This window comes from Loxodonta africana, chromosome 22 (assembly GCF_030014295.1).
Source record: "Loxodonta africana isolate mLoxAfr1 chromosome 22, mLoxAfr1.hap2, whole genome shotgun sequence".
Classification (NCBI taxonomy): domain Eukaryota; kingdom Metazoa; phylum Chordata; class Mammalia; order Proboscidea; family Elephantidae; genus Loxodonta; species Loxodonta africana.
In genome coordinates this window covers 38,400,863-38,426,193 of record NC_087363.1, presented here as the reverse complement: position 1 = coordinate 38,426,193, position 25,331 = coordinate 38,400,863, and the positions used below count along the sequence as shown (strand labels likewise).

Genomic DNA, 25,331 nt, shown 5'->3' with positions numbered 1-25,331 from the left:
ACATTTTTGTACGAGTGACTGACCTGATTTGTAAACTTTCACTTAAAGCACAATAAAAATTAAAAAAAAAAAAAAAAAAAATTTTTTTTCCAAAAGAAAAAAAAAAGATTGAGGTTGTCAAGGATTTCAGTTTACTTGGCTCTACAATCAACACTTATAGAAGCGGCAGTCAAGAAATCAAAAGACTCACTGCATTGTGCAAATCTGCTGCAAAGGACCTCTTTAAAGTGTTGAAAAGCAAAGATGTCACCTTGAAGACTAAGGTGCACCTGACCTAAGCCATGGTGTTTTTAATCACCTCCTATGCATGTGAAAGCTAGACGATGAATAAAGAAGACGGAAGAATTAATATCTTTGAACTGTGGTGTTGGAGAAGAATACTGAATATACTATGGACTGCCAGAAGAACGAACGAATCTGTCCTGGAGGAAGTGCAACCAGATTGCTCCTTAGAAGCAAGGACAGTGTGACTATGTCTCAAACACTCTGGCATGTTGTCAGGAAGGATCAGTCCCTGGAGCAGGACATCATGCTTGGTAGAGGGTCAGCGAAGAAGAGGAAGACCCTCAATGAGATGGACTGACTCAGTGGCTGCAACAATGTGCTCAAGCACAGCAACGATTGTGAGGATGGGGCAGAACCAGGTAGTGTTTCATTCAGGGGCGCTGTGAGTCAGACCAACTTGATGGCACCTAAGAACAACAGAGAGGGCCCGACTGTGCTAAGCTCTAGCGTGGGGAACCAGAGTGCACATTTGGAGGATTTCAATTTTGTGTTTTTAAGATTAGTCTTGCCCGCTCCTGGTGGCAGGGTCTAGGGAAGGGATGGCAGGCACCATGTCTGGCCAAGAAGGTGGCAAAAAGAAGCCTCTGAAACATCTCAAGAAGCAGGCCAAGGAAACAGATGAGGAAGATAAAGCTTTCAAGAAGAAACAAGAAGAAAAGCAGAAGAAACTTGAATTAAAAGCAAAGGCTACACGGAAGGGCCCCCTGGCCACGGGTGAAATTTAGAATAGGGCAAAAAATAAGCTGTTCTTTGCGACTGAGGCGATGGTGACCCTTGATTCCATTCCTATTTAAACATCTAGATTCCCTGCTGTACTGCTATTGCCACCTACAGTTAGAATGAAGTGTTGTCTTGGGGCCTGCTGTACAGTTAAGAATAAGCTTTTGTGAAAAAAAAAAAAAAAAGAAATAAAAAATAGTCTTGCTAAAATTACTTTTGTATACATTGTTTTTTCTTTCCTTGCAGTCTATTTCCTCGTGCTTTCTATCCCTTAGAGTGACCTCTAATATCTTGAGACAACAGCATAGGAAAGCCTGTGCTAGGCCTTTTCTTTTAGTACAGAAGAAGACTGATAAGTGGGAAAAACCAAGCAGATTCTATAGCCTCTGTTATGTTCATGCTTCATTCATTTGTTCAAATTTGCTAAATGCCTCCTCCTTGCTGTGTGAGAAGATGGGAACATAGAGATGGATGGATAAGACATGGTCTTTCTCAGTCTGGTAGGGAAAGACAGATTTGCAAAGAATCATTTAAAAGACAGCACAACAAATTGCTAGAGAGGCTGTACAAAAGGGCGATTAGGACCAGAGGCACCATTGTCTCCTTGAAGCAGGTGAAGTAGGTAAGGGCCTCAGAGGAGGGGTAGGGATGGTTGGTTTACCAGGACAAGGGGTGGGAGCAGAGGCAGGGCAACAGTGACAGAGCAAATGGTGTCACTAGCTCGTAGGGGAAGCTGGAGCTCCTGATGTGCTGCAGATGCTTGCCTGGGGCTGTCCTCCTAAGAAACATGGTCCAGTCTCTTGTTTTTTTCAGCCAGAATCACAATGTCTCCTAAGCTCCTGTGAGTTTCATGACTAAAGAGTAAAATGGAACCAAGCAGTCATCACAGAATGCAGGCCTATGTCCATGGAATCACTTGAACTTTGCCCTCATCAAATACTTCTCCATTCCTCCCTGCCTGTCTCTCTTACCATCTATGGCTTCCCAGTTCTAGCAGGCCAAAGTCTGAACTTTTGGGTCAGACATCTCCAGTCTCTTTATACCACATCTTAACCACAGAAGCCCATGAGCTCTTTACCAGAGACACCATGGACGTGGACAAAAAACTCTCTGGGCCTTTACTTCACTAGCTGGAATGCCCTTCCCCTGCTTTACCTAACATGCACACACTCAAACACCACAGCTCACAGGTGTGGCTGTCTGTGAGGCCAATCTCCTCACCCTGGGACTCAGCCAGAACCACATGCTCCCTCCTCCTCTATTACAGTAGTGTATCAGACTGGGTTATAGTGAGAAGATGATGTAAGTAGGTAAGTTAGGACGAAGGGGGATTATACAAATAGCACATCTTGTGAAATATCAAAGCACTGTGCAAGTATTAACTGAATTAGTGGTATGTACATAACAACTGTATGTTAGACATTTAACCAACATTCACAAATCACAGACTAGTTTCTTGACATTTCCTTTGGATCTTAATAACCTGACATACTGGTATGTTTATTTACATTACTACTCCAATAAGAAAAGCAGACTTCACATTTTGGAACCTACAGAAAATGCTTTCTCTTTGTTAGCTACTGTCCCAGCCCCACCCCCAATCCGGTTCATGACTTTGTTCAAGATACGCACCCGGGACTCCTGGGTTACTCACCAGAGGCTTTGTCTCCACAGACCACACAGTACTCTACCACCTGGGGCCGCTGGACGTCGGCCTTCCCCAGCAAACGCTCGACAGAAGCAGAATCCGTGACGATCTGAGAAGAAATCAGGAAATAAGCAAGGTGTTGATTAAAAACCAGATCACTGAGCAAAGTAATGTTTAACTATAAATTCCTAATCCTCAGTTTTTAAGGAGGAACTCTGGGCAGAACAACTGGGAAAATTCCACCCACAACACGACCTGATATCCAAAACGGTCCTGCTGCTCGCTGACTGGGCCCATTCAGCAGGTTATTTTCCAGAGTCAGGGAGGGTCTCCACTCATCTACGTTCTTGTATCTGGCTACTTCAGCCACCCAGGACTGGAGCCATGTGGGCAACCACATACAGATGCTCCAACATGCAGTATTTATGGTCCTTCTGGCAGCCTCTCTATTCCCATTAAACATGGGAGTATGCAAAGAGGTGGATTTGCCAGAGAAACAGCCAGTAGACAAGCTCTATTACCTAATTAAATAACCAGGTTTCTCACTGAGCCAGTTGGAGATGAGAGGACTAGAAAAGGTATGTAGTCTCTGAAATCTGCTATTTCCTCTTCATTTGTACCAACTGTCTAGGTGACAAATAGTGCTACTCATCTCAGAGAAAACTGTATCAATATAAAACAGGGGAAAAAACAGTTGTTATTAAAATATATCTGAATTTGAGCCAATGATAAGCCTTAAAATGACTTTATGTATAGTGGGAATATATACAGAAATCATTATGTAGAATCACCTCTTGTGAAATATGCAATAAAATCTACAGCCATCCTTTCACAAACGAGGAGTACTTGAAATAAGAAAGGAGGAATTCTGATTTCAGATGGTTAGAATGTACTCTCGGAAAGGAAGGAGGAGACACTATTTACTACCTGCAGTATAAGGTGTCTCAAAAGTACAGTTCTGAAAGCCCAGCTCTATCAGAAGGAAAAAATTCTTTCCTTCCTTAAATTTCTTCATAGTGGAAAGTCCCAAAGAAAGTACCTTAACTCTGACTAAACATGGGACCCTAGCCTCAAGTATCTATTCTCTAAGTTAGGAAATTTACGCTTCCCCACCTTATGCTGAGCAACACTCCTGCTTCCCTTCAACCCAATGCTCCTTGTGCTTCTCCTTCCTATGCCCTGTCCCTGACCTCACTCCTCCCTGCCAGAGTAGGGAGAACCAGGGCATAGATGGAGGCGAGAGCTGAGGGAACCAGAGCTAGCAGCTCACAGGAGTAAGGATGGGCAGGACATAGGGACCAGGTTTGACAATCTGGACAAGGCAGAGGTAAGAGTCAGGAACAAGTCAGGGGTCGTCCTGCTGTGGCCACCACGTGGCCTTAGATAGGAAAAAATTCTCTAGTGCCCTCCGTGCCAGCTTGCTAATAGCCAGTCTCCTGGGGGCTACTGATTTTTCCTGTCTCAAACTCCATCCCCTCTGAGCACTGTACCTGGCTGCCCTTTGGGTCTTGCCACTCATTTGCTGTTTCTTTCTTTCTTTCTTTTTTTTTTTTTAACTTTGGCCAAAGCAGAAAACTTGCCATGTTTTCAGGTCCCCAAAGGGCCTTCTAGGGATAGATTTGGCCTCCAAGGCAAAAGTTTAAGAGTCAGGAACAAGTTCAGAAGCAGAACTGCTGAAATGAATGACTGTTCAGCAGGCCTTACCTGGATCCTGCCAGGGACGAGATTGTCAGAGGTGGTGAATATGAGCTGCTTGGCGCTGGATGTCTCCGGTGAAGCCAGGATCACCTTCCCAGTTCCAGCTCCATCTGGGCTGGTTAGGATGAACTGCTGTTTGGGGGATCCGGAGGCGTCCACTGCAGTGACTATCTGGATCTTCTGTCCTGTCTGCTGGTCTGTCACAATCTACAAGACACAACATGGAGGCTGCCCTCAAGGAACACCGTGCACCTTGTGCACATGTAGGTGGTGCTCAGAAACGGTGGTTGCCAAACACCAGTCCCTGAGCCAATGTGGTCCAAGATGCCATTTCACCAGTCCATGGTGAAATGAAAAAAAAAAAAAACAAAACACAGTAGTGAATTCTTCAGAAACTAATTTTCAGAAGGCTAGTTTTATTCTAGGATTATACCTTTCCTGCTATTTTTAGAATTAAAATGCCTTTCTTTTATGAAATGAAGGCAATAAATAATAAACAATAAATGATAGGTTTAACTTAAAAAAGAATAATATCCTTGACCTAGCATAATAAAATAACATGGGCAAACAAAAAAATTGGGAATGACCACTTTAAAGATGGGCCATTTCTGAAGGGAAGGTCCTGTAAATAATCTTGGCTTGGGCTGACAGAATGCAGGGAGTCCCTTCCTGACACATACTCGACTCACCATTGATTGACCCTGCTTCTACCACCCACCCAACTCACTCCCATTTCTAGATTCTGAGGTCTTTAAGGCAGAGACCACGTGTGACTCAGGGCCAGCAGAGGGCTGGGCACATGGAGAGAAGAAAGTAAAAGCTTGTGGGATACACTGAAGGCAGTGCATGCTGACTCTGGAGAACTCCTTACTCTGAAACCTCAAGGGCTCCCACTTTTCAGAAGCCACAGCTGTCAGAGCCTACCTCCTCCCAGAGTTGTTGGCTAACTGCACTGGCTGCAATAAAAACCGCTGCTACAGCACAAGCGCCCTTTCTTATACCCACTTATGAAATTCTTTGAAACTGTTCTAATCCCTGTCCTGCCCCTTTCCCAGTCCACGTGCCCCTAGCTTGGAGCACTACCCACCTCTCCCTCAGGACACCAGCAGGTCCCCACTGCAAATGGGACTCGGGTCTGTTGTTGCTAGGATATGGGCAAAGGGAGATGTGCTGCACTTCTGGCTAGAATTTGGGTTCAGTTTTGTACAGCATAACACATTTAATGGCAGGTGTGGCATCTGCACCACCCCTTGACAGACTCTTCCTTTATGAAACGGAATTCCAAGGTTCAGACAACAAACTCACAGAGTCTGATACAATAGCTCTGTCAACTCTCCAGTCTGGAAACCAGACAATGTTAGTTTTTTTTTTAATGACATAAGGAAAGAAAAGATTCAATCATTTAACAAATATTTGTTGAGTGTCCACTCTGTCAAGCACTGTTCTAGGTACTAGAGACAGGGACATGAACAAATAAAGGTCCTGCCTTCCTGAAACTAACCTTCAAGCAGGGAAAACAGGCTGTGAATAAAGACATGACAGAGTATCAGTCAGTGTAAGTGCCATGGGGAAAGGTGAAGCAGAATAAGTGAACGGAGTATGACACGGGGAAGGAGGCAAGGGGGCAACGGTGGAAAGAAAAATTTCTCTGAGGGAGTGACATTCGGGCAAACACCTGAATGAAGTAAGACAGGAAGCCATGGCCAAGTGTGTTGAAGCTGGGAGCCCAGCAAGAGCAAGATGAGAAAGAACAGGAGAGGAGCAACGTAAGACACAAGAATAAATTCTTCGCTGATAGCTGGATAAAAATCCTAGTATGTCATCATTTCCAACTGAAGGACCAAAGATCTTTAAGGCTGAAAAAGAACAGACTTAGAGAGAAGGAAAGGAAATATCTCTCATTGTTTCAACCCATGACATAGCCAGAGTCGCCTGGAAAAGTAAAACATGATACAGAAAACCTTGTGAAAAGAATTCACTTTTAAAAAGCTTTCCTACCCAATCCTCAACTGAAAGATCTCAGACACAGGTTGGGTGACACACATTTCTCAGCTGCCATAGAAGGGACTCCTGCCTTGGGTGGGAGGTAAGTAAGATGGCCTCCAGAAGGTCCTCATAACCTGAGATCTGAAAGTCAAATGTTTGATTTCTTTTTTGTCTACCAAATCTTATTTCCTTCCTAAACTGTTTTCCCTGTTAAGAAACGAAATAGTATGTAATCGAGAGGGGTCTTCAATTACTAACTAAAACCATGGTGAGGCTAGTAATTCCACCACACGTGGCATGTTCAGAGATAAGGCATGTCATCTCCTCTTGTGCTCCTTCCCAATGCTCTTGGCAAAAGCATGGAAGGTATGGGGCCCAGGTAGGTGGTGGAAGGTAAGAGTTGGTTATGTCTAGACAGGGACAGAAGGTCTTGGTGACTGTGCATAACACATATTCCAAAGCTCTGATCAGCCTTGTCTTTTTTTCCCCCCAAAGACTCAATGAATGACAATTTTCTTTTGTTATTTTGTTTGTTTATTCTCCCCTCCCAAGATATCTGTACTCTCCATTTAGAGAAATCTCCTCCATGGGGAAAAAAAATCTCCGTAATACCCTACTGGAATCCAAGGGTGATCACTGGGCAGAAAACCAAAGAACAATACCCACTGCCATCAAGTTGATTCCGACTCATAGTGGCCCTATAGCACAGAGCAGAACTGCCCCACAGAGTTTCCAAGGAATGCATGGCGGTTTCGAACTGTTGACTTTTTGGTTAGCAGCCGTAGCACTGAACCACGACGCCACCAGTGACTCCATTAGGCAGAGACCTTGCTAATAAACACTAGCAGGTGGGCTCCTGTTTAATGAGATTGAAAAAATGTCAAATTGAGAGTAGGTACCCAAAACTCACTAATGTTTATACCACCTGTGGAGGAGAGGCAAACTTCATCTACTTGGAACAATTGTTCATACTCCTTGCCTGCCAAAAATAACAAAGCAGGGGTAGGGGAGCAAGGTAAGAAGGGATTTCTTATTTTTGTGTCAATTTTAAGGCCTCCACAGCCTGGCTATAGTCAGTGCTGCTAAAATGCTTGCTTTGAAAAGGCAAATTTGATCCAACGCAATTGATGTGCTAGGTGACAATGTGAACATACTGGAAATCTTGTGTTTGTTTATGCACAACTTCTTCATGAGAAACACTAAACCCAGAAACACTAGGTGAAGGCAAAAAAAAAATCACCCACCTGAATCGAGTTGTGTAAGAATACACAAAACACACACACATCAAACATTTACCAGCCACCTCAGTTCCATCAATCTGGTGTTAAAACTTTCACTGGGATTCTAGAAAACTGTTTTTCCACCACTTCACAATAACACCCAAGCTGCAATCCTTCTTCCATGAGTCAACTTCAGGTCCTTTTCAAGGTACAGTATCATATATATGGTAGTATTTATATCTTTCTTAGCCATTTTACATGTGTAAAACTGTGCAAGTTTTTATTTGGTTTATATCTGATTTTTAATGCATCACTGGCAAAGTCTTTGAGGATTATGCTACTTAACCCATGTGATGGTTAAGATTGTGTGTCAACTTGGCTGGGTGATGATTCTCAGTGTTTTGGCAGTACAATGTCATGATCGCTTTCCTGTTGAAATCTGATATGTGATCATCCCCATGATGGAATCAGCTGACTGGTACTGGCAGAGGTGGGGCCTGTGGCGGTTCACCAACCCCTCAGCCTTCCTCTCTCCACCCTCTGCCACCTACTTCCTTCCTGTTCATCTTGCCAAGGTTTTTGGCTTGTTCTGGATCCTCTTGTCTGACCTCTGGTTCTTGGGACTTGAACTAGTGGCGTCGATCTTGGGAGCCTGTGAGCAAGAGTCCTGTTCCCTGACCTGCCCGTCTTGGGCTCACCAGCCCCTGCAGCTACATGAATCAGGAGAAACCTTGTGGTCTTGCCTGCCGACTTTGGGTTCCTCGACTTTCACAGCCTGTGAGCGAGAGCCCTGTTCTCCAACCTGTCAATCTTGGGTTTACCAGCTTCTGCAGCTCCGTGAATTGGGACAGGCCTCTATTCTGATCCACAGACTTGGGACGTGACCTGTTTTCTTGATGTAAATCTATGTATTTATACGCTTTACTGGTTTTATTTTTTTAGAGAACCCAGCCTAAGACGCCCCATTTTGCCCATTAGCTCTGTGGTTTTACTGCTGACTCTTGCACACCATGGGAATTTTCAGGAATGCATATGTCATGTTCTAGCAGAACTGACTGCCCTCTACCAATCCAGGGCCCTCTCTAGCTCTAACACAAAAGGCCTTCAGCTCCAACATGTAAACATTCTCTCCATCACTCTCCTCCACGTTGTCAGCTCTCTGGTCCAGCCAAGCTGTGCTCTCATTATTTCTTTCGCAAAGGAAAGCCTGTAAACTGACAGCCTACGGGCCCAAACCAGCCACTGGATAACTTTTGACTTCTATAATCAAAGTTTAAAATTTTTAAAAAAGTTGGTTGCCAACATGTAAAATTATGAGTATTTTCCATAAAAATCAGATTTACATTTCTCTTGATAACTAGAAGCCCTGGCCATCTGGGGCCCAAATTCCCCCATGGTGCACACTGGTGGGAGCTGAGTAGGGTGGTGGATGCGACGTTAGATGAGGCATGGGCTCTCTGGTTCCCCTGAATTCTCCCCTTGCCCACCTCCTTCATTGCTGCCTTGTCCTATAAACATCTGAGCTTGTGCTCCCTGAGACAGGCCTTTGCAGCTAGAGAGACACGAATGGGATGCTTGCTCTACTGTTTCCCAGCTGCACCAACTTAGACCAGGTACATAAGGCCTCTGAGCCCTCAATTACGTATCTATAAAACAGAATTACTGGGAGAGTAAAAGGCTATTATGTGTGTGAACATACTTGGTAAACAGCCCAGAATGTAACAAGATCTTAGGAAAAGCATTTCCTCCCTCTAAGCTTCTCTCCTCACTTAGGGAGTTCTGTCTTTACCCTTTTATCTCATCATATTTCTGCCATCCAGAAAGTCAAGACTTTCCGACTGCATTTCGCTCACTCTTTCATTCATTCCTCAAACATTTACTGTCTACTTTGTACCAGGCAGTGTGCTAGACAATGGGCATATGGAGATAGCTCCACCCTCATGAAGCTTTTAGTTTAGTGGAAGACATAGGCAATACACAAGTTAAAATTATGATATGTTATAAAGGAAAAGATCAAATGAGCTTAAGAGGGAATAACACAGGCACTTAACTTTACAAAGAGAAGTCAGGCAAGGCACAAGGTGGCATTTAAGCCAAAATTCAAAGCTGAGGAAGAGGCAGATAAAGGTTGATGGAAAAGCATGTTCCAAAAAAGGGGAACGTTCTAGCATATGAAAAGCCCCTAGAGGAGGGACTTCCTTGAACTGCTCACAGTGCAATGGACAACAAAACGTGGCCCAAGAGTCGAGAGAGGGAGGCGTGCCAGCCCTGCAGGCCCTTGCTTAGGCTCTAGTTGGGAGCTTGAATTTCACTCTAACAGGAAGCTACTCAGGATCCCCCCACCCCTCCCCCCCAAAAAAATACAACTTCAGATTTTTTACACTATAATATGCACTACTTCTCAGATTGTTACACTCTTGTTTCAGGTCAGGGTATATTAGAGAATATGGACAGCATACCAAAGGACAATAGCAAGAGTGATTAAATTAAAAAAAATTTTAAAAAGGTAAAATAATCCACATATGAGCAGCTGATATTTGACAAAGGCCCAAAGTCAGTTAAATGGGGGAAAGATAGTCTCTTTAACAAATGGTGCTGGCATAACTGGATACCCATCTGCAAAAAAATGAAATAAGACCCATACCTCACACCATGCTCAAAAACTAACTCAAAATGGATCAAAGACCTAAATATAAACTCTAAAACAATAAAGATTATCGAAGAAAAAAATAGGGACAATGCTAGGAGTCCTAATACATGGCATAAACAGTATACAAAACATTACTAACAATGCAGAAGAGAAACTAGATAACTGGGAGCTCCTAAAAATCAAACACCTATGCTCATCCAAAGACTTCACTGAAAGAGTAAAAAGACTACCTACAGACTGGGAAAAAGTTTTCAGCTATGACATTTCCGGTAAGCATCTGATCTCTAAACTCTACATGATACTACAAAAGCTCAGCTACAAAAAGACAAATAACCCAATTAAAAAATGGGCAAAGGATATGAACAGTCACTTCACTAAAGAAGACATTCAAGTAGCTAACAGATACATGAGGAAATGCTCACGATCATTAGCCATTAGAAAAATGCAAATCAAAACTACAGTGAGATTCCATCTCACTCCAACGAGGCTGGCATTAATCCAAAACACACAAAATAATCAATGTTGGAGAGGCTGTGGAGAGACTGGAACACTTATACATTGGTAGTGGGAATGTAAAATGGTACAACCACTTTGGAAATCGATTGGGCGCTTCCTTAAAAAACTAGAAATAGAACTACCATACGATCCAGCAATCCCACTCCTTGGAATATATCCTAGAGAAGTGAGAGCCTTAACATGAACAGATGTATGCACACCCATGTTCACTGCAGCACTGTTTACAATAGCAAAAAGATGGAAGCAACGAAGGTGCCCATCAATGGATGAATGGTTAAATAAATTATGGTATATTCACACAATGGAATACTACGCATTGATAAAGAACAACAACGAATCCGTGAAACATTTCATAACATGGAGGAATCTGGAAGGCACTATGCTGAGTGAAATTAGTCGGCTGCAAAAGGACAAATATTGTACAGGCCACTATTATAAGAACTTGAAAAAAAGTTTAAACAGAGAAGAAAATATTCTTTGATGGTTACGAGAGTGGGGAGGGAGCGAGGGAGAGGGGTTTTCACTAATTAGATAGTAGATAAGAACTATTTAGGTGAAGAGAAAGAAAACACACATACAGGAGAGGTCAGCACAACCGGACCAAACCAAAGCAAAGCAGTTTCCTGAATAAACTGAAAACTTCAAAGGCCAGCATAGCAGGGGCAAGGGCTTGGGGACCATGGTTTCAGGGGACATCTAAGTCAATTGGCGTAATAAAATCTATTAAGAAAACATTAGCATCCCACTTTGGAGAGTGGTTTCTGGGGTCTTAAACATTAGCAGGCGGCCATCTAAGATGCATCAATGGGTCTCAACCCACCTGGAGCAAAGGAGAATGAAGAACACCAAATACACAAGGTAATTATGAGCCAGGAGACAGAAAGGGCCACATTTACCAGAGACCACATCAGCCTGAGACCAGAAGAACTAGATGGTGTCCGGCTACAACTGATGACTGCCCTGGCAAGGAATACAACAGAGAATTCCCGAGGGAGCAGGAGAGCAGTGGGATGCAGACCTCAAATTCTCATAAAAAGACCAGACTTAATGGTCTGACTGAGACTACAAGGACCCCGACCAGACCTTCTGTTAGCTCAAGACAGGAACCATTCCCAAAGCCAACTCTTCAGACAGGGATTGGACTGGACCGTGGGAAAGAAAATGATACTGGTTAAGAGTGAGCTTCTTAGATCAAATAGACTCACGAGGCTATGTGGGCAGCTCCTGTCTAGAGAGGAGATGAGAGGGCAGAGGGGGTCAGAAGCTGGCTGAACGGACAAGGCAATACAGAGTGGAGGGAAGGAGTGTGCTGTCTCATTAGCGGGGAGAGCAACTAGGAGTATGTAACAAGCTGTATATAAATTTTTGTATGAGACTGACTTGATCTGTAAACTTTCACTTAAACCACAACATTTCAAAAAAAAAAAGGTAAAATAAAGTCCATTTAAAACTTTTCTGACTTAACAAAAAAGGTAAATAAACCTTCTTTTCATACATAAATTTAACTCATATGAACACTTAGCCCAACCAAGTCAATCTCTAAAAAGTTCAGGTAGATAAAATATGTGTCAAAGTTTTCTTCCCTGAATAACTTTAAAAAGTATCTTCTAAGCCAGATTTACTGGTCCGAGACAGACTGGAGGAACCTGAGACTATGGCCCTTAGACACGCTTAACTTGGAAATGAAGTTATTCCAGGAGATCACCTTCCGGCCAAATTATAAACCAAACTCAACCAAACCCATTGCTGTCAGGTTGATTCCAACTCACGGTGACAGCAATGAGCTGAACTGCTCCATAGGGTTTCCAAGGAGTGCCTGGTGGATTCGAACTGCCGATCTTTTGGTTGGCAGCCACAGCTCTTAACCACTATGCCAACAGGGTTTCCAAATTATAAACGGGCCTATAAAATAAACGATTAACACCCATGAGGAAAGTGCTCCTTAGAACAACCACTCCTATGAGACCAAAAAGGTAACATCTGCCCAAAATCAAAGATGACAAAGCAAGAAGGTGCAGGAAAACTGGACGAATGGAAACGGGGAACTCAGGGTAGTAACAGGGAGAGTGCTGACACATTGTAGGGTACAATTAATGTCATGAAACAATTTGTGTATAAACTAATGAATGGAAAACTAATTTGCTGTGTAAACCTTCACCTAAAGCATAATTAAAAAAAAAAAAAAAATCAAAGAAAAAAACAGATAAATAAAATTGGAAAAAAAACAGTGGAAGAAATTAGAAAACACAGACAATACAAAATTAGGGAGAAAAAAAGGTGTCTTCTAAATACACTCAAGGATTTTCAGTGAGAGATTGAGGGAAAGTGCTTCAAATTAAAAAAAAAGATCTTTTTACCCTTCTTGTCTCATCTAAAGGGGTATTGGGGGAACTAAGAAACACCTGTGAAAATCATAGCTCAGGGACATAGGCCCACTGAAATACTGAAATTTAATCATAAGATTTTAGAATGCTTTCCCTACCCCACACCTTACCAGCACACCAACAGGGGCTCCAGTATAATAAAGCGGATTACAGCTGAAAGAGTGGCAAGACACAGACGATCCAAGGAGGAATAGGTGAGGAAGCCCAAAGATAAGAGAGACAACAATAAGGACGCTAGAGGAACCTGAAGACTAATACCAATGCTACAACAAACATTAAATACAACCCAACTCCTAACCAGATAAAAATGAATCCTCACATTTGAGGGCTATTTACTGCAGCTCCTATTACCTGATACAACTGATAATGTCTGGCCTTCAACAAAAAATTACAAGGCATGCCAGATGGCAAGAAAAAGCATAGCCTGACAAAAGCAAAGCAAAGGCAAAGCAAAGATCAGAACCAAAGTCGGATATCAAATAGGGAGTTTAAAATAAGTTTGACTAATGTATTAAGGGCTCTCATGGAAAAAGTAGACAACATGCAAAAACAGATGAGTAATATAAGCTGAGAATATCAAAAGGAAATGCTAGAAATCAAACACACTATAAGAGATGAAGAATGCTTTTTAAAAAATAATTTGTTTTTGTTAAGAATATACATATAGCAGAACATATCAATTCAACAATTTATACGTGCACAATTCAGCGACACTGATTACATTCTTTGAGTTGTACAATCATTCTCATCTTCCTCCTCCATTAACACAAACTCCTCCATTAACACAAACTTGTTGACCCCTAAGTTTCCTATCTAATATTCTGAGTTGCTATTGTCAATTCGATCCCATATAGATAGATCTTAAAAGAGCACGATGCTAAAGGCAGACATTCTTTACTAGTTAAGCTAAACTACTGTTTGGCTTTAAGAAGACTTCAGGAGTGAAGAATGTCTTTGATGGGCTCACCAGTAGACTGGACATAGGCAAGGAAAGTATCAGTAAGCTTAAAAGATAGGTCAGTAGAAACTGCTTTAACTGAAATGCAAAGAGTGAAAAAAGCAAAGCCAGAACAGAATGTCCAAGACCTATGGGACGATTTTAAAAGAGGTAACACACAGATAACTGGAATAACAGAAAGAGAAGAAAGATAGGATGAAGAAGATACATTTGAAATGAGAATAGCTGAGAACTTCCCAAAATTAATTACAGACACCAAACCACAGATCCAGGAAGCTGAGAGAACACCAAGAAGAATAAAAAGCTGAACAAAACTACATCTGGGCACATCATAGTCAAACTGTAGAAAATCAAAGACAAAGAGAAAATCTTGAGAGGAAGCCACAGGAACGGGAAGGGACACCTTACTAACAAAGAAGTAAGGATAAGAATCATAAGCAGACTTCTCATCAGAAACCATACAAGCAAGAAGAAAGCGAAGTGGAATATTTAAAACGTTGAAAGAAAACTCCATCAACTCGGAATTCCATATTGAGTGAAATTATCCTTCAAAAGTGAAGGAGAAATACAGATTTTCTCAGACAAACAAAACTAAGGGACTTTATCACAGCAGACTTTCCCTGTAAGAGATGGTAAAAGACCTTCTTCAGGGAAGAAAGAAAACAATATAGCTCAGAAACAAGGGAAGAGCTTCAGAGAAGAAATAAAAAAAAGAAGGTAAAATAAAATCTTTTACTTCTCTTATTCTTATTTGATCTAAAATTAACTGTTTAAATTAATAATAGTAACTTATTAGGTGATTATGACACATAGATAAGTGAAATGACTGATAGCAATATCACAAGGGTTGAGAGCGAGGAAAAGGGAATATTCTGTTATGAGATACCTGTACTACACATGAAATGGAATAGTGTTATTTGAAGATGGACCTAGATTAGTTTAAAAAGGATATTTTAAGCTCTACGGCAATCATGAAAAAAAAAATCTTTTAAGTGTATTTGATAGGCTACGAGAGGAAAAACTGCTCAATCAAAACCAGAGAAGGCAGAAAAAGAAGCCTCTGGCAATGAATAGAAAACAGTTATACACATAATTGATATTAATCTAAATACATCAATAATCACTTTAAATGTGACTGGTCTACCCCAAACCCAAACCTACTGCCGCCGAGTCAATTCCAACTCATAGCGACCCTATAGGACAGAGTAGAGCTGCCCTATAGAGTTTCCAAGGAGTGCCTGGTGGATTCGAACTGCTGAACTTTTGGTTAGCAGCCACAGCACTTAACCACTATGCCACCAGGGTTTCCGAATGGTTTACATACAACAATTAAAAAACAGATTGTCAGAGTAGATTAAAAAAATGAAGACCCAACTATATGTTGTCTAAAAGAAGCCCACTTTAACTACAGAGACACTGATAAAAGTAAAAGGATAAGGAAAGATATAGTATGCTAACACTAATCAAAAGAAAGCTGGAGTAATTATATTAATTTCAGAAAAGGCAGGCTTCAGAACAAGGAAAATTTTCAGAGATATAGAGGTGTAGTACATAAGGATGAAAAAAAAAACCCACTGCTGTCGAGTTGATTCCAACTCATAGTGACCGCACAGGACAGAGGAGAACTGCCCCATAGAGTTTCTAAGGAGTGCCTGGTGGATTTGAACTGCCAACCTTTTGGTTAGCAGCCATAGCTCTTAACCACTACGCCACCAGGGTTTCCTACATAAGGATAAAGAGGTCAATTCTTCAAGAAGATATAACAATTGTAAACATGTATGCACCTAGCAATAGAGCATCAAATATGTGAGGTAAAATCTGATAGAACTGCAAAGAGAAATAGACAAATCAACTATTAAAGTTAGAGACTTCAACAATCCCTCAGTAACTGCTAGATCAAGCAAGCAGAAAATCAGTGAGGATATAGCTGATCTGAACAGCACAATCAATTAGCTTGAACTTTTATAAAATATTCCATTTATAAAATACTTGAAAGCAGGAACTCAAACAGTTACTTGTACACCAATATTCACTACAACATTATTCACAGTAGCCAAGAGGTGGAAACAATCCAAGTGTCCATCAACAGATGAATGGATAAAGAAAATGTGGTGTATGTATACGATGGAATATTATTTAGTCATGAAGAGAAATGAAATTCTGAGACATACTATGACACAGATGAACCCTGAAAACACTATGCTGAGTGAAATAATCCAGACACAAAAGGACAAATATTGTATGATCCCACTTACATGAAATATCTAGAACAGGCAATTGTACAAGATTATTAGTGGTTACCAGGGGCTAGGGGAGGGGGTAATGGGAGTTATAGCTAAAAGATAACTGAGTTTTCACTTGGGAACAAACTTTTGAAAATGAACAGTGGTTAAATTTTTTTGCTATATACTTTATTACAATGAAATTAAAACTAAAACAAAACACACAGTATAATATACAGTACTCTCATTATCTACGAAGCAGCTACTCAAGAAAAAGAGGCAGCTCTATTTGTACAATGTAGAAACATCTTTAAGAGATTGTTAAGAAAAAGACAGCGTAACTATGCACAGAATGCCAACACTCATGTAAAAATACCATCTGTGTATTTATATATGTGCTTTTAAGTGTGTATGCAGAGCCTATCTCTGGAAGAATAAAGTAGCAATATGTTAACAGTGTTCTCCAAAAATATATGCCCAAGGTCAAAAAAGCTATGAAGTAAGGGCGCTGGATTTGACTTTATAGTGGGGGCTCTTGCTCTTAACTACTAGGATAGTAATAAAATGGTACTTCATCCCCAACTTTTATAGTTTGAACTTTTGCTTTAAAAGTAACTTAATCAAATGAATGTAAACCCTTAAAATTTTTTTTTATTTTTTCAAGAATGAAGTTCTGTACTTGATGCCCAAGAGGCACAAATCCTTAGTGAAACCTTTAGGCAGGCTGGGTTTTGGAAAGGATTTGGGAAAGCAGGGTCGCTCTTAGGCAGGTGGCCAGAACCAAGTGGGAACAAGTGTGGGTACCTGAATGCGCTGAGGAGAGGCTACTGCAGAGTCAGTGGAGATTATCTGGATGCGCGGGGAGGGGCTGGTCATCCCTGGAGATTCCGAACGAGAAGTCTGAGCACGTGGTACCTGTAGGGGAGAAGTAGGCTGGATCATAATGGGGCTCAGAAAGATGTCCAGTGGTGGCCACAGTCCTAAGGACCACGCCTCTTGCTTCCACTGCTGTGGCCTTGAGTATAAACCCTTGTAGTTCTAGAGTATGGATCTGGGACAAAAAAGGAATCAATGAGATATTGCTACCAGATGGCCCTGAGAAAACACAATCTTAAAATAGCCATTTCTAATGTTGGAAATTAGAGGAAAAAAACCATGTAGGAATTTTCAGTTCTGCTCTGTACAACCTTAATTACTTTATTAACGTAATCAGAAGAAGCTAATAAAATACCTTTAGAGATGATCTTTGAATTTTCTCACTTAAAAAAAAAATTTTTATTGTGCTTTAAGTGAAAGTTTACAAATCAAGTCAGTCTCTCACACAAAAACTTATGTACACCTTGCTACATACTCCCAACTGCTCTCCACCTAATGAGGCAGCCCGCTCTCTCCCTCCACTCTCTCTTTTTGTGTCCATTCCGCCAGCTTCTAAACCTCTCTTTCCTCTCATCTCCCCTCCAGACAGGAGATGCCAACGTAGTCTCAACTGTCCACCTGATCCAAGAAGCTCACTCCTCACTAGCATCCCTCTCCATCCCATTGTCCAGTCCAATCCCTATCTGAAGAGTTGGTTTGGGGAATGGTTCTTGTCCTGGCCCAACAGAAGGTCTGTGGGCCATGACCACTGGGGTCCTTCTAGGCTCAGTCAGACCATTAAGTCTGGTCTTTTTATGAGAATTTGGGGTCTACATCCCACTGCTCTCCTGTTCCCTCAGGGGTTCTCTGTTGTGTTCCCTGTCAGGGCAGTCATCGGTTGTAACCAGGCACCATCTAGTTCTTCTGGTCTCAGGCTGATGTGGTCTCTGGTTTATGTGGCCCTTTCTGTCTCTAAGGCTCATAATTACCTTGTGTCCTTGGTGTTCTTCATTCTCCTTTGCTCCAGGTGGGTTGAGACCAATTGATGCATCTTAGATGATCGCTTGCTAGTGTTTAAGGCCCCAGACGCCACTCTCCAAAGTGGGATGCTAATGTTTTCTTAATAGATTTTATTACGCCCATTGACTTAGATATCCCCTGAAACCATGGTTCCCAAGCCCCCGCCCCTGCTACACTGGCCTTCGAAGCATTCAGTTTATTCAGGAAACTTCTTTGCTTTTGGTTTAGTCCAGTTGTGCTGACCTCGCCTGTGAATTTTCTCACTCTTAAAAGCCTGTTATAAAATACTCCTTTTAAGATTACAGTTTCCACAAGAAAGGCTCTGACAACCCTGTAGGGGATGGCAAATGGAAACAGCATTACACCAAAAACTGCTGGAATCAGTACTTGTCAACCTCTCAGCACCAATGGGATGAGAACGGGGAAAGCCATCACACAAGATAAGATTCAAGGTTATGGGTGGTGTCCTGGGCACCTGAAGTGGACACAGTATTTTCCTTTGATCAAGAGTATATTATGTAATCAGTCTTACTGAATTGTACATGGAGAAATTATTGAGATGGTATATGTTCTGTTATGTATATTTTTACCACAAAAAAAAAAAAACAAACTTCATAGAGAGGTGGGGCCAAGATGGCTGACTAGATAGATGCTACCTCGGATCCCTCTTGCAACCAAGACTCGGAAAAACAAATGAATTGATCACATACATGACAATCTATGAACCCTGACCATCAAACACAGATTTAAAGAGTTGGCCTGAGTGACAGAGGCTGAGAACGAACAACCACGAGGAAACAACGACTGCTTTCGGAGCCTGGAGCCAGCGTCCCAGTCAGAAAACCTTGGCGCCGGGCTTTGGACTGGACGCAGGGGAGCTGAGCACGGCATCCTGAGATGCCGCAAACACGGGACACAGCCCTAGCCCCCAGAAATGACCTCGGGGGAAGCCCAGCCAGCGCACGCAGGCAGCGCAGCGACGTGGCTGACTGGAGGAGATGCCACTGGGAGGCAGGAACTGATTTTGGAGCCTGGAGTGCGGCGTCCCAGCCAGGGAACCGTGGCGCTGGGCTTTGGACTGGGAGCGGAGGAACTGACCAAGGCTTCTGAGACAGCACAAGCACAGGAAGCAGGCCTGACCCTCACTCAGTGGCAATCTCAACCCAGCCAACACACACAGGCTACACACCCCTTGGGAATCTCAAATAAAACAGTCATCACCAAACAAGATAAGTAACTTTGTCTATATTACGGGGTGCTACTCTCTCCTATTTATCTGATCCCTCCCCTCCCCTTCCCAGACGGCTTCATTAACATTGGAATTTCCTGAGCCAGAGAGTGAAGTGCTCTGTAGTTTTTCTTTTTTTTTCTTTTTTTCTGTCTTTTCCTAACCCATTCTCCTGGCCTGAGAGAAGCAGTTACAAAAAACCCAGGGACCAAAAATCCTTCCCTAATTGGACTAAAAATACAGAACCAGCTCCAGCCAAGCATGTGAGATCCACTGTCTTGGGCTTTCATCCCTACAGGGAACAAGGTGGCTATTATAATGCAAAGGCAATTCTGATAGGGATCTAACTGTAATTGTTTTAGCTGATTACTGGAATGACAAGTTTCCCAGGTCTGATATCGCTGCATATTCAACAGAGCCCTCACTGACCCACAATAGGGATCTGAGGGCTGAAGCTCCCCCCAGACCACCCAGCCTCCTGCCTTAGGGGTCTAAGGAGGGTGACACCTACCAATCTGTAGAAGTACTTGCATTGGGTGCCTAAGGCACAGCTGCAGAGCCCACCCACCAAAGTGCTTTAGGAAAAGAGACACACCTACCTCACTGGCACTTGGGGGAAGCCTGTCAGCATCCTGCCCCCTCTGGAGTGTGACCCCCTGCTGCTACCAGAATCTGGTGCACACGACTATCACCACTACTCCTCTAGGTGGATAGGTGACAGTCTGCACCACACACTTGATGACCCAAAATCAGATTCTACTCAAGAATAGTGAATGCACTCTTAGGCTTATATATCTGGCAACAGCCCAAACCAGCTGGTAATAGGACATAAGTGATTCAAGGGCTACAAAAATCAAGACAGCGCAATCTAGTAGCCCATCTACGTATATTGAAAGAAAACAAAACAAGATAAGACTCAGTGAGCAAATACAAAATAAATCATTACAATATCTTATAGATGGCTTGGAGACAGCAGTCCGTATCAAACCACATAAAGCAGCAGACCATGATTGCTTCTACAACTCCCCAAACTAAAAAATCAAAATCTTTCCCAAATGAGGATACAATCCTGGAATTGCCAGATGCAAAATATAAAAAACTAATTTACAGAATGCTTCAAGACATCAGGGATGACCTCAAAAACGAAATAAGGCAATCTACAGAAAAAGCCAAGGAACACACTGATAAAGCAGTGGAAGAAATCAAAAAGTTTATTCAAGAACACAGTGGAAAAATTAATAAGCTGCATAGAGAGACAGCATTCAGAAATCCAAAAGATTAACTGTAAAATTACAGAATTAGACAACTCAATAGGAAGTCAGAGGAGCAGACTCGAGGAACTGGAATGCAGAGTGGGGGACATGGAGAACAAGGGAATTGACACGAATATAGCTGAAAAAAATCAGATAAAAGAATTAAAAAAAAAAAAAGAAGAAACCCTAAGAATCATGTGGGACTCTATCAAGAAGAATAACTTGCGTGTGATTGGAGCCCCAGAACAGGGAGGGATAATAGAAAATACAGAGAGAACAGGTGAAGATCTGTTGGCAGAAAACTTCCCTGACATCATGAAAGACGAAAGGATGTCTATCGAAGATGCTCATCAAACCCCATATAAGAACTGATCCAAAAAGAAAATCACCAAGACATATTATCATCAAACTTGCCAAAACCAAAGATAAAGAGAAAATTTTAAAAGCAGCCAGGGATAAAAGAAAGGTCTCCTACAAAGGAAAATCAATAAGAATAAGTTCAGACTACTCAGCAGAAACCATGCAGTCAAGAAGGTAATGGGATGACATATAGAGCACTGAAGGAGAAAAACTGCCAGCCAAAGATCATATATCCAGCAAAACTCTCTCTCAAATATGAAGGTGAAATTAAAACATTTACAAATAAACACAAGCTTAGAGAATTTGGAAAAACCAAGCCAAAGCTACAAGAAATACTAAAGGAAATTGGTCAGAAAATCAATACTATCAGATACCAGCACAACACAAGGTCACAGAACAGAATATCCTGATATCAGCTCAAATAGGGAAATCACAAAAACAAATTAAGATTAACTTTAAAAAGAAAAAAACGCTCAAAACAGGGAATCATTGAAGTCAATATGTAAAAGATCACAATAATCAAAAAGAGGGACTAAATACAGGAGGCATAGAACTGCCATACGGAGAGGGAAACAAGGTGATATAGGACAATACAAGTTAGGTTTTTACTCAGAAAAATAGGGGTAAATATTAAGGTAACCACACAGAGGTATAACAACTCCGTAACTCAAGATAAAAACCAAGAAAAACATGACGACTCAGCAAACATAAAGTCAACTACTATGAAAATGAGGAACACAATTTACAAAGAAAAACGTCTCAGCACAAAAAAGTGGAAAAATGAAATTGTCAACAACACACACAAAAAGACATCAAAATGACAGCACTAAATACATAAAAGAAAAAATTTTTTCTTTTATATTTATCTATAATTACACTGAATGTAAATGGACTAAATGCACCAATAAAGACACAGAGAGTCTCAGACTGGATAAAGAACACGATCCGTCTGTATGCTGCCTACAAGAGACACACCTTAGACTTAGAGACACAAACAAACTAAAACTCAAAGGATGGAAAAAAATATATCAAGCAAACAACAATCAAAAAAGAGCAGGAGTAGCAATATTAATTTCTGACAAAATAGACTTTAAAGTTAAATCCACCACAAAGCATAAAGAAGGACAGACACTACATAATGATTAAAGGGACAATTAACCAGGAAGACATAACCATATTAAATATTTATGCATCCAGTGACAGGGCTGCAAGATACATAAAACAAACTTTAACAGAACTGAAAAGTGAGATAGACACCTCCACAATTATAGTAGGAGACTTCAACACACCACTTTCGGAGAAGGACAGGACTTCCGGTAAGTAGCTCAACAGAGACACGGAAGACCTAATTGCTACAATCAACCAACTTGACCTCTTAGACTTATACAGAACGCTCCACCCAACAGCTGCAAAGTATACTTTTCTTTCTAGCGCACATGGAACATTCTCTAGAATAGACCACATATTAGGTCATAAAACAAACCTTTGCAGAACCCAAAACATCGAAATATTACAAAGCATCTTCTCAGACCACAAGGCCATAAAAGTGGAAACCAAGAGCAGAAAAATTAGGGAAAAGAAATCAAATACTTGAAAACTGAACAATACCCTGCTCAAAAAAGACTGGGTTATAGAAGACATTAAGGAGGGAATAAAGAAATTCAAAGAATGCAACGAGAATGAAAACACTTCCTATCAAAACCTCTGGGACACAGTAAAAGCAGTGCTCAGCGGTCAATTTATAACAATAAATGCACACATACGTAAAGAAGAAAGAGCCAAAATGAGAGAACTGTCCCTACGACTTGAACAAATAGAAAGTGAGCAACAAAAGAATCCATCAGGCACCAGAAGAAAACAAATAATAAAAATTAGAGCTGAACTAAATGAATTAGAGAACAGAAAAACAATTAAAAGAATTAACAAAGCCAAAAGCTGCTTCTTTGAAAAAATTAACAAAATAGATAAACCATTGGCCAGACTGACTAAAGAAATACAGGAAAGGAAACAAATAACCCGAATAAGAAACGAGATGGGCCACATCACAACAGACCCAACTGAAATTAAAAGAATCATATCAGATTATTATGAAAAACTGCAGTCTAACAGATTTGCAAACCTAGAAGAAATGGATGAATTCCTAGAAAAACACTACCTACCTAAACTAACACAATCAGAAGTAGAACAACTAAATAGACCCATAACAAAAAAAAGAGATTGAAAAGGTAATCAAAAAACTCTCAACAAAAAAAAAGCCCTGGCCCGGATGGCATCACTGCAGAGTTCTACCAACTTTCAGAGAAGAGTTAACACCACTACTACCAAAGGTATTTCAAAGCATAGAAAATGATGGAATACTACCTAACTCATTCTATGAAGCCACCATATCCCTGATACCAAAACCAGGTAAAGACATTACAAAAAAAGAAAATCACAGACCTATACCCCTCATGAACATAGATGCAAAAATCCTCAACAAAATTCTAGCCAATAGAATTCAACAACATATCAAAAAAATAATCCACCACGACCAAGTGGGATTTACACCAGGTATGCAAGGCTGGTTTAATATTAGAAAAACCATTAGTGTAATCCACCATATAAATAAAACAAAAGAGAAAAACCACATGATCTTATCAATTGATGCAGAAAAGGCATTTGACAAAGTCCAACACCCATTCATGATAAAAACTCTCAGCAAAACAGGAATTGAAGGAAAATTCCTCAACATAATAAAGGGCATCTATACAAAGCCAACAGCCAACATCACCCTAAATGGAGAGAGCCTGAAAGCATTTCCCTTGAGAACAGGAACCAGACAAGGATGCCCTTTATCACCGCTCTTATTCGACATTGTGCTAGAGGTCCTAGCCAGAGCAATTAGGCTAGACAAAGAAATAAAGGGCATCCGGATTGGCATGGAGGAAGTAAAATTATCTCCATTTGCAGATGACATGATTTTATACACAGAAAACCCTAAACGATCCTCAAGAAAACTACTGAAACTAATAGAAGAGTTTGGCAGAGTCTCAGGTTATAAGATAAACATACAAAAATCATTTGGATTCTTCTACATCAACAAAAAGAACATCGAAGAGGAAATCACCAAATCAATACCATTCACAGTAGCCCCCTAGAAGATAAAATACTTAGGAATAAATCTTACCAAAGATGTAAAAGACCTATACAAAGAAAACTACAAAGTACTACTGCAAGAAACTAAAAAGGACCTACTTAAGTGGAAAAACATACCCTGCTCATGGATAGGAAGACTTAATATAGTAAAAATGTCTGTTCTACCAAAAGCCATCTATACATACAATGCACTTCCGATCCAAATTCCAATGACATTTTTTAATGTGATGGAGAAACCAATCACCAACTTCATATGGAAGGGAAAGAAGCCTCAGTAAGTAAAGCATTACTGAAAAAGAAGAACAAAGCGGGAGGCCTCACTCTACCTGGTTTTAGAACATATTACACTGCCACAGTAGTCAAAACAGCCTAGTACTGGTACAACAACAGGCACATAGACCAATGGAACAGAATTGAGAACCCAGATATAAATCCATCCACATATGAGCAGCTGATATTTGACAAAGGCCCAGTGTCAGTTAATTGGGGAAAAGATAGTCTTTTTAACAAATGGTGCTGGCATAACTGGATATCCATTTGCAAAAAAATGAAACAGGACCCATACCTCACACCATGCACAAAAACTAACTCCAAGTGGATCAAAGACCTAAACATAAAGACTAAAACGATAAAGATCATGGAAGAAAAAATAGGGACAATGTTAGGAGCCCTAATACAAGGCATAAACAGAATACAAAACATTACCAGAAACGATGAAGAGAAACCAGATAGCTGGGAGCTCCTAAAAATCAAACACCTATGCTCATCTAAAAATTTCACCCAAAGAGTAAAAAGACCACCTACAGACTGGGAAAGCATTTTCAGCTATGACATCTCCAACCAGCGCCTGATCTCTAAAATCTGTATGATTCTGTCAAAACTCAACCACAAAAAGACAAACAACCCAATCAAGAAGTGGGCAACGGAGATGAACACGCACTTCACTAAAGAAGATATTCAGGCAGCTAACAGAGACATGAGAAAATGCTCTCGATCATTAGCCATCAGAGAAATGCAAATTAAAACTATGATGAGATTCCATCTCACTCCAACAAGGCTGGCATTAATCCAAAAAACACAAAATAACAAATGTTGGAGAGGCTGCGGAGAGATTGGAACTCTTATACACTGCTGGTGGGAATGTAAAATGGTACAACCACTTTGGAAATCTATCTGGCATTTTCTTAAAAAGT

The 25,331-nt window shown here is 41.1% G+C and overlaps 1 protein-coding gene across 30 annotated transcripts in view; it reads right to left on the bottom strand.

Annotated features, from left to right (window-relative positions):
* NR2C2 (nuclear receptor subfamily 2 group C member 2) overlaps positions 1–25,331 on the bottom strand; it is a 128,700-nt gene that overhangs the window by 37,825 nt on the left and 65,544 nt on the right. For all 30 annotated transcript variants that reach the window (XR_010319043.1, XR_010319044.1, XM_064274846.1 and 27 more), the window contains 3 exons: positions 17,092–17,202; positions 4,358–4,558; positions 2,660–2,762 (listed from right to left, as the gene is read on the bottom strand). Coding sequence is in view for 28 of the 30 variants with exons in the window: in XM_064274833.1 (XP_064130903.1) it covers positions 2,660–2,762; positions 4,358–4,558; positions 17,092–17,202 (415 nt within the window). In the remaining 2 variants the exon portion in view is untranslated. The remainder of the gene's footprint in view (positions 1–2,659; positions 2,763–4,357; positions 4,559–17,091; positions 17,203–25,331) is intronic.